Source organism: Rattus rattus, chromosome 1 (assembly GCF_011064425.1).
Source record: "Rattus rattus isolate New Zealand chromosome 1, Rrattus_CSIRO_v1, whole genome shotgun sequence".
Taxonomy (NCBI): Eukaryota; Metazoa; Chordata; class Mammalia; order Rodentia; family Muridae; genus Rattus; species Rattus rattus.
In genome coordinates, this window is record NC_046154.1 from 184,093,002 (window position 1) to 184,110,196 (window position 17,195).

The following is a 17,195-nucleotide window of genomic DNA, read 5'->3' on the forward strand; positions in this document are numbered from 1 at the left end:
GTCTTCCAGCACAGAGCCTGGCCCAGTCTGTCATTTTTCTATAACAGTTCTTCTGAATTTTTTCTTAGGGCTTTCAGCTTGAAGAAAATGCCTTTTGGTACAAAACACACATGTATGTTTTCTTGCCTGCGTGTGTGTGTGTGTGTGTGTGTGTGTGTGTGTGTGTGTGTGTGTGTGTACAAGAAGAGGTGGGGATAAATGTGTCTTTTTTTTTCTTTATTAACTTGAGTATTTCTTATATACATTTCGAGTGTTATTCCCTTTCCCGGTTTCCGGGCAAACATCCCCCTCCCCCCTCTCCTTCTTTATGGGTGTTCCCTCCCCATCCTCCCCCTTGCCACCCTCCCCAACAATCTAGTTCACTGGGGTTCAGTCTTAGCAGGACCCAGGGCTTCCCCTTCCACTGGTGCTCTTACTAGGATATTCATTGCTACCTATGGTCAGAGTCCAGGGTCAGTCCATGTATAGTCTTTAGGTAGTGGCTTAGTCCCTGGAAGCTCTGGTTGTTTGGCATTGTTGTTCATATGGGGTCTCTCCATATAAGGAATGCACAAATAAACTCTGTGCAGAACCACAAAAAAAAAAAAGAAAAAGAAAAGAAAAAAAGGAAGAAAAAGAAGAAAGAAAGAAAGAAAGAAAGAAAGAAAGAAAGAAAGAAAGAAAGAAAGAAAGAACAAACAAAGGCCATCGGAATGATTCAGGGTAAAGGCACTCCCTGTTGGCTGATGGGCTGAGGCTGACTTTTGGAATCCACATGGTGGATGGACAGAACTGACTCCTCCAAGTTGTCCTCTGATCTCCACACACTGCTCCGCCCCCATCCCCTGCACAAACTGACCCCCATCCCTCGAAACAAGTAAATAAAACAGATGTAATAAAAACAAAGATCTTGAAGCCCTAAACAACAGCCTCAATTTAATCAAATTTAAAGTGAACTGATATAAAGATATCGAAGACGTATAAATGAGAACACCTACAACGTTAGTATAGAAAAAGATTCCTAGGTTTTAGAAATAATAAACTGATCATGAAAAACTCTAAGCTGTCTGGGATTGTCTTACAATTCTTCAGCAGGGGAAGTTTTGCTAGAGGTGCGAGTATGTGTAAATTCATAAAGGTGAAGTAAGATTGATAAAATACTGATAATCACTGAAGTATGTGACAGAGGAACTCCTCACAGTAGGAGGCCTGCCTCTTCCACACAGTAGAATCTTGTCAGATAAAGTCGTCTGAAGTAGAGAGGACTAGGGAAGTACTAGCTGTGAACAGTTCCTGGTCGTGTGTGCGTGTGTGTGCATATATATGCTTACATAACAGGAGATATACATACATACATATACATACATATATATACATACATATACATACACACACACACATATATATAAATAATACAGAGTAATCTGTATGTAATCCCAAAGTAGTAAAATCCTTCTCATCCTAGGGAGAAGCTCAAGCATTTACAAAAGCCATTCCTTTCTCTTCTCTAGGGACTCTAGAGGCTCTCCAGCAGAGCTCGAGGAAGCCTTATCCAGCTATCCAGCTCCTGAGTGTACACCAGGAACTGTGTGTGCTGCTAAAGAAAGAACCCTAACCCTGTTCTACACTGGCAGAGGGGTTTCCCATTCAGTCTGGCTTCACTCAGTTCTCCTAAGCACCACCCCATCACTTCGTCCTAATAGGATAAACAGCCCCAGGAGTCCTTGAGTATTTATTCCTCATTTCCTTAAGGAGAGAGAACACCACCGCATGCACCTTACCCGGAAACAGTCTAAAACATGCTCTACATTAGTCCTACTTCATAACTGGCCTGCTCATGAGTCTTTTTATGTGTATATCCCCCTATAGCAATGTGGAAGCTATTCCAAAATGTTCTGGAAAATGCGCATAATAGTCAGCATTTGATAGCAATTACATTTGGGACTATCATTTCCTTTATTAAGTAAGTAAAGCTCAAAATGTCATGTGTGGTAAATGCTAAGGCTTCCAAATATTGAACAAAAATAAAAATCGGATTGCAATCTACTACTGACACACTCAGGAATGGTGATCATAATATTTACATAAATTCTTATGAACGTATGCTTTGAGGATGAAAAAACTGACTATGATTTTCTGTTGTTAGTCATTATTTTATTATATAAAATATAGATTTAAAATGCTTACATAACAGGATATAAATGTTTAGAAAAGTGATCTTTGAGTAAGTCCCCAGCCAGGCTATCTAACAAGCTGCTTCAGCTGCGATCACACTGCTTCTTCAGAGCAATGACAGCGTAGCATCTGGGGGACTGCACAGGGTCAAACAGCTTCACGAGGGCAGACCATGCTATGTCTTTCTGAAAGTTGATAAAGAGTGTACATATACAATCATTTTTGAGTAAATAAAGTGATAAATCAGAATACATAGACGCATCAGACTATAAATTATAATAGAAAATAAGTAGAAACCAAAGGTTGCAATTTTTATGCTGAATAAAAATTAACACCTACAATCTTATTTTCAAGAGGTTATGTGGAAAACATATATAGCTATAGAGACTGACTGCCACAGTCTTCTTTGTTTCAATATAGAAAAGCTGGAGAAGGCCAATAACAACTACTGTATTGTAAGGAAACATTTTTTATGACAAAACATTATTCACCTTGTATAGAGAGGGGGGAAATGCTATATAAATTAGAAATGATACACTGAACTATTATAGTTGTAAAGTGTAAGTAATGGACACACACCTACATGCACAATCTGCATGTCTGACATCATTATAAAATGAACCTAAAATTTAATAACTAAGTCTGAAAGGCAGGAGAATTATCTCTCCTTTTACTTCTCTTTTTTATATTACATAGCTTAGATTTCTAAAACTAATATGAGAACTTTCATAAGACATTTAAATATTCAAGACAAATGATCATATGCTTGTATCATTTTATTTGGGCTGATTAATTTTGTTGTAAACTAGTTTGATTAACTGTTACCTAAGTCAATGGGAATTTTTTGAGAAGGAAGATGAGTTTATTCAAATAGGTACTGAATGTCTCACCCCTCGACTAGAGGATGAAGGCTTTGTAGTGATTTGGAAGTAATGGGAGGCTAAGGAAAGTATATTATTTAAATACTTAGAAACTGCCTTAGTTTGTAAAACCACCAATTAAAATGAAGACACTTATTTAAATCCATTTGTCTCAAGAAGCCCTTTGAAAAGAAAAATCACTAAATGACAAATTAAGGTTGTTAAAATTAGGGATTTATAGCGGGCAGTAAGCTGATTCTATGAACGAGATCAAACAGTTCAAAGTAATTGACTGACCTCAGCTCGGCAGACCACATGACACAGATCAAACAATCTGGTCGTGGGAGAGAAACACTCCTCCCTGATTACAAAGACATTTGTACGTTATAGGACACGTATGTCCAAAGCACATTAAAAGAGCGAATCTTACAGAGTGAAATGTGCACACAGGATCTTCAATATCTGGTCATAATTAATTTTGGCTCTAAAACATATATGGTTTCTTGTATTCATTGCCTATGAATATTAACTATAGTACAATTAAAAGAACATCAAGTTTATTACAACAATTTTTTGAAAACATCTGCTGTACATATGTGTATCTATAAAGCAGGAAACAGAATGTATATTAAAAGGATTGCGGCAGGAGAGACATCATCTTACTAATTTGTGTAAAATAACTTTATCCCAGCTATATGATTTTACCTATTTCATTCCACATATTGAAATCTATGTTGCATATTAAAAAATAACAGTCTACCTGTTCCTTCAGGTAACAAAGTCGATCAAGAAGAATCAGTGTTTCTATGCAAGGAGCCAGGACAACTTTCAACTGTAAGAAAACAGAAAAGACTGTGGTGCTTTAAAGGTTTATTTTTTAATGTTTATGTTTGATAAAATGTATCTAAAAACTTTACGCTTTACGTATGTCAGGTATCTGATACCCACTCTACATCTTCAGAAAAGGAATACTACAGATCAAAAGTGCTTCTTTACTAATCACATCAAAAGAATGTCCTCTAAGGGACATGAGGTGGAATCCAGGAAGCAATCATGCGATGGAAACCTTTTAAAGGACTCCTAAGAATGCAATTCATTAAAAGGAAAGCTTGTGAAATAACGACTCTGGAGATCAACATGTGTTCAAAGGACGCTGAAGCATCGCTCTGTGCATTTATGATGCACTTTAAAAGAAATCTCCCATGTGCTTCTTTTATGACATTACCAACACCTAATATAGTTCTAAAATAGGAAATGATCCCGAACAGTTTTCTTACAGAAAGAAAACTAACTACCCCTTTCTCTTTCATACACACACACACACACACACACACACACACACACACACACACACACACACCAATAGTAACACAGGTCCATAATAAAATTTGATGAGCTACTATTAAATTTAGCAACATATTCAATATCATTTATATATATGTATATGTATGTGTATATATATGTATATGTGTGTGTGTGACTTACCATATTAAATGCCTCTAGCTCATTCATTCTAGGCTTATATTTCTCATAGTAGTCCATTATAATTTCTTCAGAGACCTTTGAAATAAAAACAGAAGCAGTACATTTTTCAATGGTTAAAGTTAAATAATTAAAAAATTCCTATAACAAAATCTGAAGTAAAATAAGTATAGTATCAATTTAAGATAACTGTACTGTCAGAAAAACTGTTTTTAGGCAAGTGAATATAACAAAATTCTTTCATTTAAAATTTCTGAACTGATGTTATTCACCATTTTATAAATAACACTGTCTTAACTGTTTAGAAATTCAGTACAAAGTGGAAAAATATTTCATTTATTGCTGTTTACAAAACAATAATTTCACCATTTGAAGCTACTTACAGAACATAGTTCTCTAACATTATGTCTTCCGAGCAGCAAAATCAACTAGTACTAGCTAAACAGCAACCACAACCACAAAAACAACAACAACACAACAACAACAATAACAACAACAACAGAACCCCACCCCCTACGGCGACTGGTTCTTCTCAACTGGCATCAAGAGAAAGCAACATGGAGAATCCTGAGTCACACAGCCAATGCATTCTTGTAGAAATCAATATGACAGAGACTAAAGATTCAAACTGTCCTTCAACTGCTGATTGCAGGACACGGAGAAGAAACAGTCCATGGCTGTGACTCTGACAAACCAGATTGCGAGCTAAGGTCTTCTGCTGTCTCTGATGGCCACTATACACTTTTGTACTTTTAAGGTTTAGAAATTCAGAGCACTAGAAGAATTTGAAACAATACATTTAGACCCATATGAGGAAAATCTAATGTCCTTTCGAGTTTTTTCTCTTTGACTGTTTATCCTTTTATTTGTTTTAACATGCTGTCCTAGTGACTTTTCTACTGTTTGATGAGATACCATAACCAAGGCAACTTAGAGAAGTAAGACTTTATTGGAGGATTAGAGTTTTAGAAGGTGAGTCCATGTTACAATGGGCGACACAGCAACGGTGTGCAGTAGCCGTGCACCAACTACAGGAAGAGTCAGAGAGAACCGGGAATGCCATGTGGGTTTGCAGCCTCCAAGTCCACCCCTAGTGACACAACTCCTCCAACAGGGCCACACCTCCTAATCCTCCCCAGTTTCACCAGCTGGGGACAGAGCATTCATATATGAGCTGTTGGGGGCCGTTCTCAAACTATCGCGCATATGATTTATTTATTTGGTTGGCTGATTTTTTATTTCATGAGATAAGATCTTGATGTGTAGCCCAGTCAGGCCTAAGATTTGTAGCCTCCTGCCCAGGCCCCCCAAGTGCTGGGATTCCAGGGTACGCCACCGTCCCTGGTTTTCTCCTGTATTTTGATAGCTGTTTCATCGGTGACTCCCCTCTGGTCAGCACTTCACAAAGATACTCATCTTATAAAAACAGTTTTGTTTACATTCAGTTTATTGATTCTGAAACTCCATCAATTAATTATGTATTACTTATATGCTATTGTGATAATATAACTGACATTAAGAAGCTTAGGAATGCAAACAACTGACTCCCTAACCATAAAGTTCAACTGCTGAATGCAGACATACATGACCTATAAAGTGGATCCCAAGTGTGATAATTCAGTACAATATGGGTATATTATTCAGAGGAACAAAGTGGGAAGTGGTTGTTTATGGATGAGAAATTACTTTAAGTGTGACTGTGTTGTTCTTGTATGCCTGTTTCCTTATAGCACTGAATGTACATTAAGGGCAGACGGAAGCACTGAGATAATCCTACTCGTTCCTGGTGTCCAGTCTCACACCCTAGAAAACCCTTAGCTTGAGCTGAACTGCATGTGAGGACTATGGGGTACGGTCAGTCCTAAGAGACCTGGCACGGAAACCGTGGACAAACAACCGTCTCAGGCCCCCTATTCTATCACACAATTGCCTTGTAATTTGTTGAATTATACTGGCTGTAACAGAGCTTATATATTGGGATAATGTATACATATTTTGTACACCTGACCATGTGCATCCTGTCTGGAAAAATTTCAAGAATTAAAATTCGGATGGAAGCATCTTTCTGTTAACTGTTCACTAACTTGAAATTTCTTAAATTTCCTCTGCCTTTATATGTAGCCTGCTTTACAGATAATTTATTTGTTGGCAAGCATGGGCTTCCTTGTTATTTTTCCTTTGCAGCTCCTTCCCTTGATAACTCATTGTTGGAAACATGTCTAACAAACATTCTTCGTGTTAATGTTATCTAAGTATGACAAGATATGGGCTATGGAGTTGTCTTAAATTAGAATATTCTTTTCCCAGTGACCTAGGTTTTGCCTTTAGAAGTCTACTTAAAGCCAGGTGGTGGTGATGTATGCCTTTAATCTCAGCACTCAGAAGGCAGAGATAGGCAGATCTCTGTGAGTTCTAGGCCAGCCTGGTCTACAGAGCTAGTTCTAGGATAACCAGGGATACTGAGGAAAACCCTGTCTTGAAACAAAGTCCACTTAACTTTAACTCTTTGATACTATAGCTTCTTAATATTCTATTTTGTTTTGTCATGTTTGGGTGTTACATCTTAGAAGCCTGCAAATTTTTTGTCATTGTTGTTATTTATTTGTTTGTTTACTTACTTACTTACTTATTTATAGATAGGGTTTGCCTGTTCTTTTCTAATGGGTAACAAAAAGGGAGTAGATCCGGAGGGGAAGGGAAGGTTGGGAGAAAATTGGAGGAGTAGAGGGAGGGGAAGCTATAATAAGGATATACTGTATGAGAAAAGAATATATTTTCAATAAAAGAAAAATTATATGTATATAGTATATATTATAATATATACACATATAATATAAATAACTCATTTTATATGTGTATATAATTCACTATATGTACATATATGTATATATACACATACAGTGTGTATGCAGCTACACACACACACACACACACACACACACACACACGAGGTTGAAAATGAAGACCTGAAGAGAGGCAGCCAAATGAGAACTCAGAACAGTAAAACAGGGGCGCTTTAGAATCTTGCATAGAAATAGGTGAGCAAGTTTGGATGTTTCGGGTTGTTCTATCCACTTGTGCCTGCATCTAGAAAAATGAAATTCATGTGCCCAGGTAACAGCTTTTTAGACTTTTGTTGCCTTTATTAGATATTTAAAATAAAATGCTTCAAAGCCTCCAAAAACAGAAAGAAAAAAGAAGTGTACTTATGTCTCAATATTCCCCTATAAAATGAAAATCATTTCAACTATTTTATATTTGCATGAGCAGAAATGCACGAATGTTTTCTCATACTGTCTAGATATTTACTGATTTTATTTTATGTGCACGTATGTGTGCTGAGTGTATGTATGTGTACTATGTGTATGCAGCTATTCACAGAGGCCAGAGGGCGACAGACTCTGCAGAATTAAAGCCACCCTATGTGAGTACTGAGAATAAAGTCTTGGTCTTCTGCAAGAGCAGCAAGTGCGCCCAAATGCTCAGTTGTCAGTCCTCATGCGCACACACACACACACACACACACACACACACCCCTCAGCATGAAGGGACATTTATATATATACACAATCATGTTTTAGTGGAGTTTTAATAACTGTATACATCATTTCCATGTATGCATTTTATTTGTGAAACATTTTTTCAAAACTTTTTTCTGATCATATTTTTACCCCTAGCCTAGCTCCTGGATTTTCCCTACCTCACATCTCTCCATCTTATACAGTAGTATATTTATTTTAAGAAGTAATATGGATTCAACTGAAGCCCATATTATATTCAGATTTCCTTGGCTTCTACATACATTTTACTACCTTTTCAGTTTCAGAATCAAACACATAACATTTAGCTGTATTAGCTTTGACACTGTCTCACTCTTGTTTTTGATGACCTTAACAGTTTTGAGAAATACTGGTCATATATTACAGAATATTCTTCTAGTATGATAGTATGATTTGTTTTGTTTCCTCAAAAATCAAAAAGGTGAGGGCACTGGAGTACAGTACTCTGTCCGTGCCTTCATAGCAAGGGTCCACACTAGCCACCTAACTTGTTACTCTTGATGTTGACCATGACTGTCTGGCTGAGACAAGGATTTTTTTTTTTAATTGGGGAGATCCTTTTTCGTCCCATTTCCAGAGTCTACTCTTCAGAAGAATGTTATCATGTACTGCCCACATCTAGTTAGGGGACAGTCGTGATGCCTGTGTTATGTATAGAAGACTGTGGTAGCTTTAGTGAAAATGTCCTCCAGAGATTCAGATGTTTGAATACCTGGTGCTCACTTTGAGGATCTGTTTGGTAGGCTTAGGAACATAGCCTTGCTGGAGAAGTATGTCACTGGCACAGGCTTGGGGATTTTGAAGTCACACACCAGTCCCTTTTTGCTCTCTGCATTTCTTCTTGAAGGTAAGAGAGAAGTGGGGGGGGGAGGGGAGACGAGTGAACTCTCAATGTGCCTGCCCCCATGCCTGTCACCTGCCCTGACTTCATGCCATGACAGAATCTGGAACCATAAGTTAAATAAGCATTTCCTTTGATAGTTTGTCTTGGTCATGGTGTTTCACCACAGGACTAGCAAAATAACTGATACAAGTATCTACATAAATTATTTTTTAAGAGAGGCTTATCTCTCTTTGTCTACTTATTTTGTTCTTTAAAAGCTCAGTAAAAAGGACTGTGTACCAAAGGTGACAATAATGCAACTTAGAGGGAACACTGGATGAGTTCAGGAGGGTTGCACAGTCATTCAAGGTTTTTTTTTCCACTTCACACTTGGTCAGGTGACTTATATCCCATCACTACACGGTGAGATGACAGCCGCTGAGATACCAATGACCAGCACAGAATTGACTCAAGAGCTTTGGTAAATAGAAAAACCCCTCACATAATGCAGCCATAACAGAATTCCCAATGCAGAGAATGATAGGCCTGGATAACTACAGGAGCAATTGAAAACTCCAAATAGACATAGCCAAAAGAGAATCTCTGGGACATGTCACTTTTAACATTTCTAGAGACCAAGAAACCAAGTAGCAAGAGAAAAACTCATTACTCCCTATGTCAAGCACACCACAACAGCACTGCCCCCCTAACAGAAAGCTTAAAACCTAAGGGAAGCGGCTTAGTTGGTAAAGGTGCCAGCTGCTGCCCTGGCTTTAATCCCTGGAACCCACATAAATACGGAGGGAAAGGCCCAACTCTACACAGCTGTTCTCTCATTTCCACATGTGCAGTGCACCAAGGTATGTACCCTCCCATATGTACACACACAGTAATGACAAAACTTAAACAAGCTTAAAAACCAGAAACACATGGAATGATACATTTCAGGTCATGAAAGCAAGTAACTGTCAAGATAAATTATATTTCATCTAGCAAATATAGCTTAAAATTGATGGAAGACATTTCCAAGATAAGCACAAGTGAAAGCAATTCACCCCCACTAAGCAGGCATCACAGAAGATACTTAAATTCCACACACAAGAGGAAGGAAGTCACAGCACAAGAGCACATGGAAGAATACAGCTCATGAGGAATAGATTAAGAAATGAGAATATGGGGCAGAAGATGGTTTGGTATTCAAGAGCACTTGCTGTTCTTCCAAAGGACTAGATTTCAGCTCACAGTACCCAAGGTGGGCAACTCAAGTGCCTATAACATAGATCCAGGGGACCCAACCTTTTCTTCTGGCTTCTACTGGCCCCATATATAAATGCATGTATAAACACACACACACACACACACACACACACACACACACACACACACACACACATACATACATACACACGGGGGGAAGCACAGACTTGCACAGGAAAATAAAACTTTTTAATTAATGACAGCGTAAATAGAATCAAACATTTCCAATTCAGTAATGAATACATTTTTAAGATAAAGAAAGGAGAAAGAAAAATGAAACAAAACAGTATTAGAACCAACCAGAAATGTAGTAATAGTAGGCAGCAAACATCTTAATAACGTAGATAGATGTTAATGGACTCCATGCTCCAAATAAGATATTTAGAGTAGTTGACTGGATCAAAACAGAAGATCCAGGAATTTGTTTTAAAAGACACAACTCAACGACAAAGAATCACACAGAATACCAAGGAATACAGTAGTGTGTATCCAGTGAATGGTGGAAGGAAGTAGGCATGATCTCTGGCAAAGAAAAAAAAAAGACAAATACAGTCTAGAGAGGTAAAAAGGTCACTAGGTCACTACATATTAGTAAAGGATATGGTCCATCAAGAAGAATCAACAATAAATACACGTTAACCAACTATTGGAACACGTATGTTGGGAAAACCAACTATGGGGTGTAAAGAAGAGCCAGGCAGCCTACATACGACATGCATGGGTGACCTTCATACTTCAGTGTCAGCAACAGAAAATCATTGATATAGAAATTCAACAAAGAAAATTGAGATTTGACATGACATAGATCACATGGACACAGCAGACATCTAAAAGGTTTTATTCCCTACAGCTACAGAGTACAACATGTACTCTGAAACCACGGCGACTTTCTCTAAAAGAAACTACAATTAGGGCCTTAGGTCAAGTCATTAAAATACAAAAGAATTAAATTGATTTAAAGAAACTACAGAAACTCTGCAAACATATGGAAACCAAGAAACGTGGTCCTAAATGACAAGGGGGAGGACACTGAAGAAATCAAAGTGAAAACTAAAAAAAAAAAAAAAAAAAAACAAACAAACTCAGAATTAAATGAAAATGGAAAGACACATAGATGTAAAAACCCTCAATAAATACCTTCAAACAACTCAACAGCACTTTATAAAAATCATACACGACAGTCAAGTTCGTTTCATTTGAGGGACGTCAGCATGATTCAACATATATGCATCACTAGGTACAGTGCTTGCACAGACTAAAGAGGTTGGGGAAGGACTGTACCTCATATAATAAAGGATACAGACGGCAAATCTATACTGAAAACAGTACAGTTCTAAACAGAGTCCTCATGATCCAGCTATACCACTCCTGGGAATACTTATTCTAACTGAAGAGAAAGGAGTCTACCATGATGACTGGAGCACAATTCACAATAACCAACTTTTAGAATAAGCTTAAGTGTTTGTCAATACACAAAGAGATAAAATGTGGCATACATAGATAATGGAGTTTTATTCAGCCATAAAGGAGCATGCACTCATGTCATTCTTAGAAAAATGAACTGAACTGGTAACCATAAATGAAATAAGCTAGATGCATAAAGACAAATATCACATACTTTTTCATCAGATCTGAAACCTAGCTAACAGACACACATAGACACAGACACATAGACACACGGACACCAGACACATATCGTAGATGAGACATGGAAATTAAGGGAGGGTTATTTGAGAAGGAGTCTAAACAGGCAGGGAGTGAATAACATGTTACTCTGTTGTTGCCCCGTGTCAAGGGGATCCCGCAGCTTTGGAAGAGAAGGGCAGGCCTTTTCGTGCATCCCAGATGCATATGTATTTGCAGATGATACAGAATTTGGGGTCAGCCAATTCAGAGGCCTGGATCTGGGCTTGGGCCAGCCACTCTCCCTTATCTGCACCACCAGGGTCATCTCCCCCACTGCTCCAGCTAGGCCACCCAATGCTGCCATCAGCAGGAGGCAGGGGCAGCTCTCCTGCTCTCCTGCCCCCAAGGCCAACTCACTGGCACGCACACCTCCAGAGCTAGCTCCATGTTGTCCAGTCAAAGTTCGGTGGCCCATTCTCCCAAGTGGAGCAAAGCTATGAAGGGCTGGGCCAGTTCTGCTCTCACTCTGACTCACAAGACTGGCTCACAGTGCCCTTGCCATTAGGGCCAGCTCCACTGAATTGCCTGGGTGAGTACAGGGCCTACTGTCTCATGATCCCTGGGTCAGCTGTCCTGGATACTGCAGGTGTTGAGAGGGTAGAAGGGGAGAGCATCACCCTGTATCCCTGTCACCTCAAACCACATGAGTGGCAAGGCCAGCTTGCCCAACCTTCTCAGGCAGGCTCACCTTAGCTTCCTACACCAGGGCTGTTCAGGAGAGGTGCAGGACCTGCTCTGCCATTCACATGATCCTGGGGTCAACTCTCCGGACTGCCATGTTTGGTGAGGGACAAGGAGGGCAAAGCATCACACCCACACCCTCTCACAACAGAGGAGTAGCAGGGCCAGCTCTATCTCTTGAGGCTGGCTCACCTGCCACCCCCAACCCAAACCAGGGTCAGCTTTTTTGTGTGTTCAGATGACTTGTAGGCTCACTACTTGTCTGTCTTGCTCCTTTAATTTTTATGTGTCCTAGACATAGGACAGATTTGTCCACCAAGCCTGGCATCAAGCGAGGGTGAACAAAGGACTGCCACCTGCTCTGTCCTGATCAACAGAAGAACACCACCAACACCAAAAGGTTAATTTCTTAAGTCCTGTCAAGCAAGCATGGAGAAATAAAGCCAGTGGCAAAGGAGGCTCCTGTAACCATGGGATAAGAAACTTACCATGCTTTTCCCAAAAGAGTACTGACATTGTTTTCCTTTGCAGAAACAGTGGATGGGATTTATATAAATTATTACTTTTAGAAATCATAAAATTATGTAGACAGTTAATCTTTGGGAGTTTGAATCTTAAGGGAAATAGATTAGATGTTTTGATTTTTTTTTAAATGAAAGGTAAACTATGGGGGACTGCTTCTCTTTCCCCCTCCTCCTCTTCTTTCATATTTGGATTTTAATTACTAAGATTTGAGACTCCATGTTCCTTCTGGGCGCATATCCAAAGGAAGTGAAATCATCACCTTGGAAAGATACCTATGCTCACACACTCCCTGCAGCATAGGGGCCAAGATGTAGTGACAACCTATTCTTCCACCGACAGATTAATCAGATTAAAACAACCTGGTATCTTTGTGCATGTGTCACACAAACACACACACACACAGACACACACAGAGACAGAGAGAGAGAGAGACAGAGACAGAGAGAGAGACAGAGACAGAGACAGAGACAGAGAGAGAGAGAGAGAGAGAGAGAGAGAGCGAGAGAGAGAGAGAGAGAGAGAGCAGAGAGAGAGAGAGACAGAGAGAGAGAGAGAGAGAGAGAGAGAGAGAGAGAGAGAGAGAGAAAGAGAGACAAAGAGAGAGAGAGAGAGAGAGAGACAGAGAGAGAGGACAGAGAGAGAGAGAGAGAGAGAGAGAGAGAGAGAGAGAGAGAGAGAGAGAGAGAGAGAGAGAGAGAGAGAGAGAGAGAGAGAGAGACAGAGAGAGAGAGAGAGAGACAGAGAGACAGAGAGAGAGACAGAGAAAGAGAGAGAGAGACAGAGACAGAGAGAGAGACAGAGAGAAACAGAGAGGGAGAGAGAGACAGAGAGAGAGAGAGAGAGAGAGAGAGAGAGAGAGAGAGAGAGAGAGAGAGAAACTGACTCTTCAGCCTCCAAAAAGAAGAGAATCCTGTTACCTGCTATTTGCCACAAGGTACTTGACATTTTGCCACAGTTAACTGTTTTCAGAGGTACATATTCACATTTAGGCTTAACTTTCCCAGAGAATGGTAAATGTGCTTTTAAAACCGTCATACCTTATGAAGGTCAAGAAACATCACTCTGAGGTTATTACAACTATCCAAAATGAAAGAGCAAAGGAGTCGTTCTGAATTAGTCTTCAAGGATAAAAACAGTACCTACAGTCTCTGCAGTGTGCCTGCCCTTCCTCTCCATACCTGGCGATGGTAAACGGCATTATAAAACATAGATACATAATGGGACTGTTAGGTCGCTGCAGATGGAATCATCAAAGACAAAAAAGCTCAAAATTAGTGGCTCTCAACAGGGGGCAGTTTTGGCAAATGCCAGGCTTTTATAACCGCTCTCCTGCTGACATCTAGTGGCCAGAGATGTTGATGAGTGCATGGCGCAGCTTCTCGGATCCACAGGCCAGTGGTGCAGTTTGAAAAGGCCCTCAGAGCTAAGCTCACTCTTGACTTCCACAAATGACTACAGACTCCTGGAGAAAACCTTCATGCTCTGGGAAAGGCACTGGAAATCCACCACATGCGGCCTTGGTGTCCTTTGAAAGCGATGTCTAAGAATCTTTGCTTTCCTTTCATGCTTAATATAATTTCTTGTGACTACAATTGAAATGAGTAGAGGAAAATTTCTAGGTAATTCACTTGTACACTGTTAAGTGCACATCAGTACATTTGCTGCCCAGTGACCTACACAGAAATGTCATTAATAAACAACTATGGATTTAGTTAAAGCTCTTTTAAGTCTTTTAGTATACTTAAATTTTAAATTAATTAATTAATTTAATTAAAATTAAAATTTTACAAAGCATTTAGGATTTCTTGAAATATTATATACAAATATCTATTGATTGTGGTGAAAAATTTAATACTTCTATTTCATGGCATGCACATAGAATGTATTATATATCAGACATATAATTTTGTTTTTATCACTTTACATTTCTAAGCACTCTGAACTAAAAGGCACTAGTTTTTAAAAATCTCGTTTGCTTAAAATCAAGACATCAACCCATCCCCAAACACATTCTTATTAATTTTCTTCTTTTCTTAGTACACCATAATTTTATACCCTACAGTATTTGTTGGTCTTTCCCTCAAACCACTTATATTTAAAACACAAAACAAAATAAAATGTGTGAAGTGATTGTTAAAAAAAAGGCCATTATTAACATCTTTATTAGTTAATTAAAAGCAAGAAATCATTTACGACAGTCTTTTTATTAACTGATACCTGTCTTTTCCTGAGACTCCTTCTGTACTGGCTGGTTCTCTGTGTCAACTTGACACAAGCTGGAGTTATCACAGAGAAAGGAGCCTCCCTTGAGGAAATGCCTCCATGAGACCCAGCTGTAAGGCACTTTCTCAATTAGTGATCAAGGGGGAAGGGCTGAGCCCATGGTGGGTGATGCTGTCCCTGGGCTGGTGGTCTTGGGTTCTATAAGAAAACAGGCTGAGCAAGCCAGGGGAAGCAAGCCAGTAAGAAACATCCCTCCATGGCCTCTGCATCAGCTCCTATTTCCTGCATTGTGTGAGTTCCAGTCCCGACTTCCTTTGGTGATGAACAGCAATGTGGAAGTGTAAGCTGAATAAACCCTTTCCTCCCCAACTTGCTTCTTGGTCATGATGTTTGTGCAGGAATAGAAACCCTTCTAAATGAATTTTGAATAGCAGAAGCAGCCACCATGAGTAATTTTTTTCTTAAACTATTTCTTGTAGGAACATTCAGAACACCTGTAATGTGCTGTGACAGCACACAAGCAGACTCCTTCATTACCCAAGAACAATGCATGGGCTATAGGTAACCTGTACATCACTGCTGCCCAGGACTGTACCTCACATTAGGACCCATTCTCAGTAGCATGCATTTCATAGGTTTAGGTAACTTTCATGAACTATGATTTTACTTCTTCTATAAATGTCATAGAACTATATTTTACATTACCTATGCCGTTCATTTCTAGTTTAGGAAAGATGTAAAGTTTGTTTCTGGAGTCACCTACTTACTTGTGTCTGTCCTGTTGTCTGAGCACCTTGTGTTCAGAAAGAGGTTCTTTGCTCTACTTTGTCTCTTTGCCACAGCCTGCTTGGCTGCTTTGGGTGGCTCTATTTCTAGGTTCTCAATTCTGTTCCTGGATTCATTTGTCTATTACTCTCCAAATATCAACCTGTCTTTACAGGTTATCTTAAAGCCACAAAGTAAGAATTTGTAGGCTTCTTTTCAGTTAATATTGTTAGCTCTTTCTGATTCTTTTCTAACAAAAGACTTAGAAAGTTTCTATATCTACAAAATAACTTTCTGAAATATTGCCTGAGATTGTACAGAAACACTGACCCAAACTCGGGAAACCGACATCTTGAGAACAGTGACCCTCCTGGTACCCATGAACACAGACTCTCTCCGTTACTTAGGTCTAGTTTTGCACTTTAGAGGCACTTCGTTTGTGTTCTATGAGAGAGACAATATTTCACTCCAGGAGAGGGTGCTCACGTAAGTGCTTATGTATCTTAATTTCAAACGCACCTTGTTCATGGCTGGTACAGAGGAAAATGATTTTCTCTATACTGCCTTTATAGTTTATCTTGTTTAATTTTATTATTTTAATAGCTCATTGTTTCTTTGGATTTTTTCCATGAACATTATCACGCCATCCTGAACAAGAACAGTCTTCTTTTTTCCCAATCAAATACCATGCACTCCTTTTCTCCCCGTACTGAGCGAGCCAGTAGTTGTAGTGTGATGTTGAAAAGTAGGAGGAAACACATCTTTCTCATCTTATGGAGAAAATGTTGTTTCTCACACTAAATGGAATGTAGCTGTGATTTTCTGTTGATTAAAGGTATCTATCTTAATGCTTTTTTTTTTTGTTGTTGTTGTTGTTGTTGTTACTCGTCCTGCTTGGTGTTGGTGGTGTCTGAATTCTGGATCTGTGGTTTGGTAACTGGCCAATGGAAGCCTGTTCCATCATTAGCAACTCAAGTATTTCTTCTGTTCCTTTTATTTTCTTCATTCTGATAAAACTTTAGCTTGTCCAGTACTTGGACTCCTTAGGTTTTTTTTTTTTTTTTTTTTTCTTTTTTTGCCTTTGTTTTCTGTTTTACAGTCTGAGTTCACTGCTCACAGAGTTCCAACCTCAGAGGTTGTTTCCTCTGCTGTGCTCAGTATACTTGCAAATCACAAAAA

General features: G+C 39.1%; 1 protein-coding gene across 2 annotated transcripts in view; it reads right to left on the reverse strand.

Annotated features, from left to right (window-relative positions):
- Positions 1–2,116: 2,116 nt before the first annotated feature.
- Positions 2,117–17,195, reverse strand: part of Mettl25 (methyltransferase like 25) — an 81,411-nt gene continuing 66,332 nt past the window's right edge. For both annotated transcript variants that reach the window (XM_032911921.1, XM_032911930.1), the window contains 3 exons: positions 4,500–4,574; positions 3,775–3,846; positions 2,117–2,339 (listed from right to left, as the gene is read on the reverse strand). In XM_032911921.1, coding sequence (XP_032767812.1) covers positions 2,238–2,339; positions 3,775–3,846; positions 4,500–4,574 — 249 coding nt within the window. In that variant the 3' untranslated portion in view covers positions 2,117–2,237. The remainder of the gene's footprint in view (positions 2,340–3,774; positions 3,847–4,499; positions 4,575–17,195) is intronic.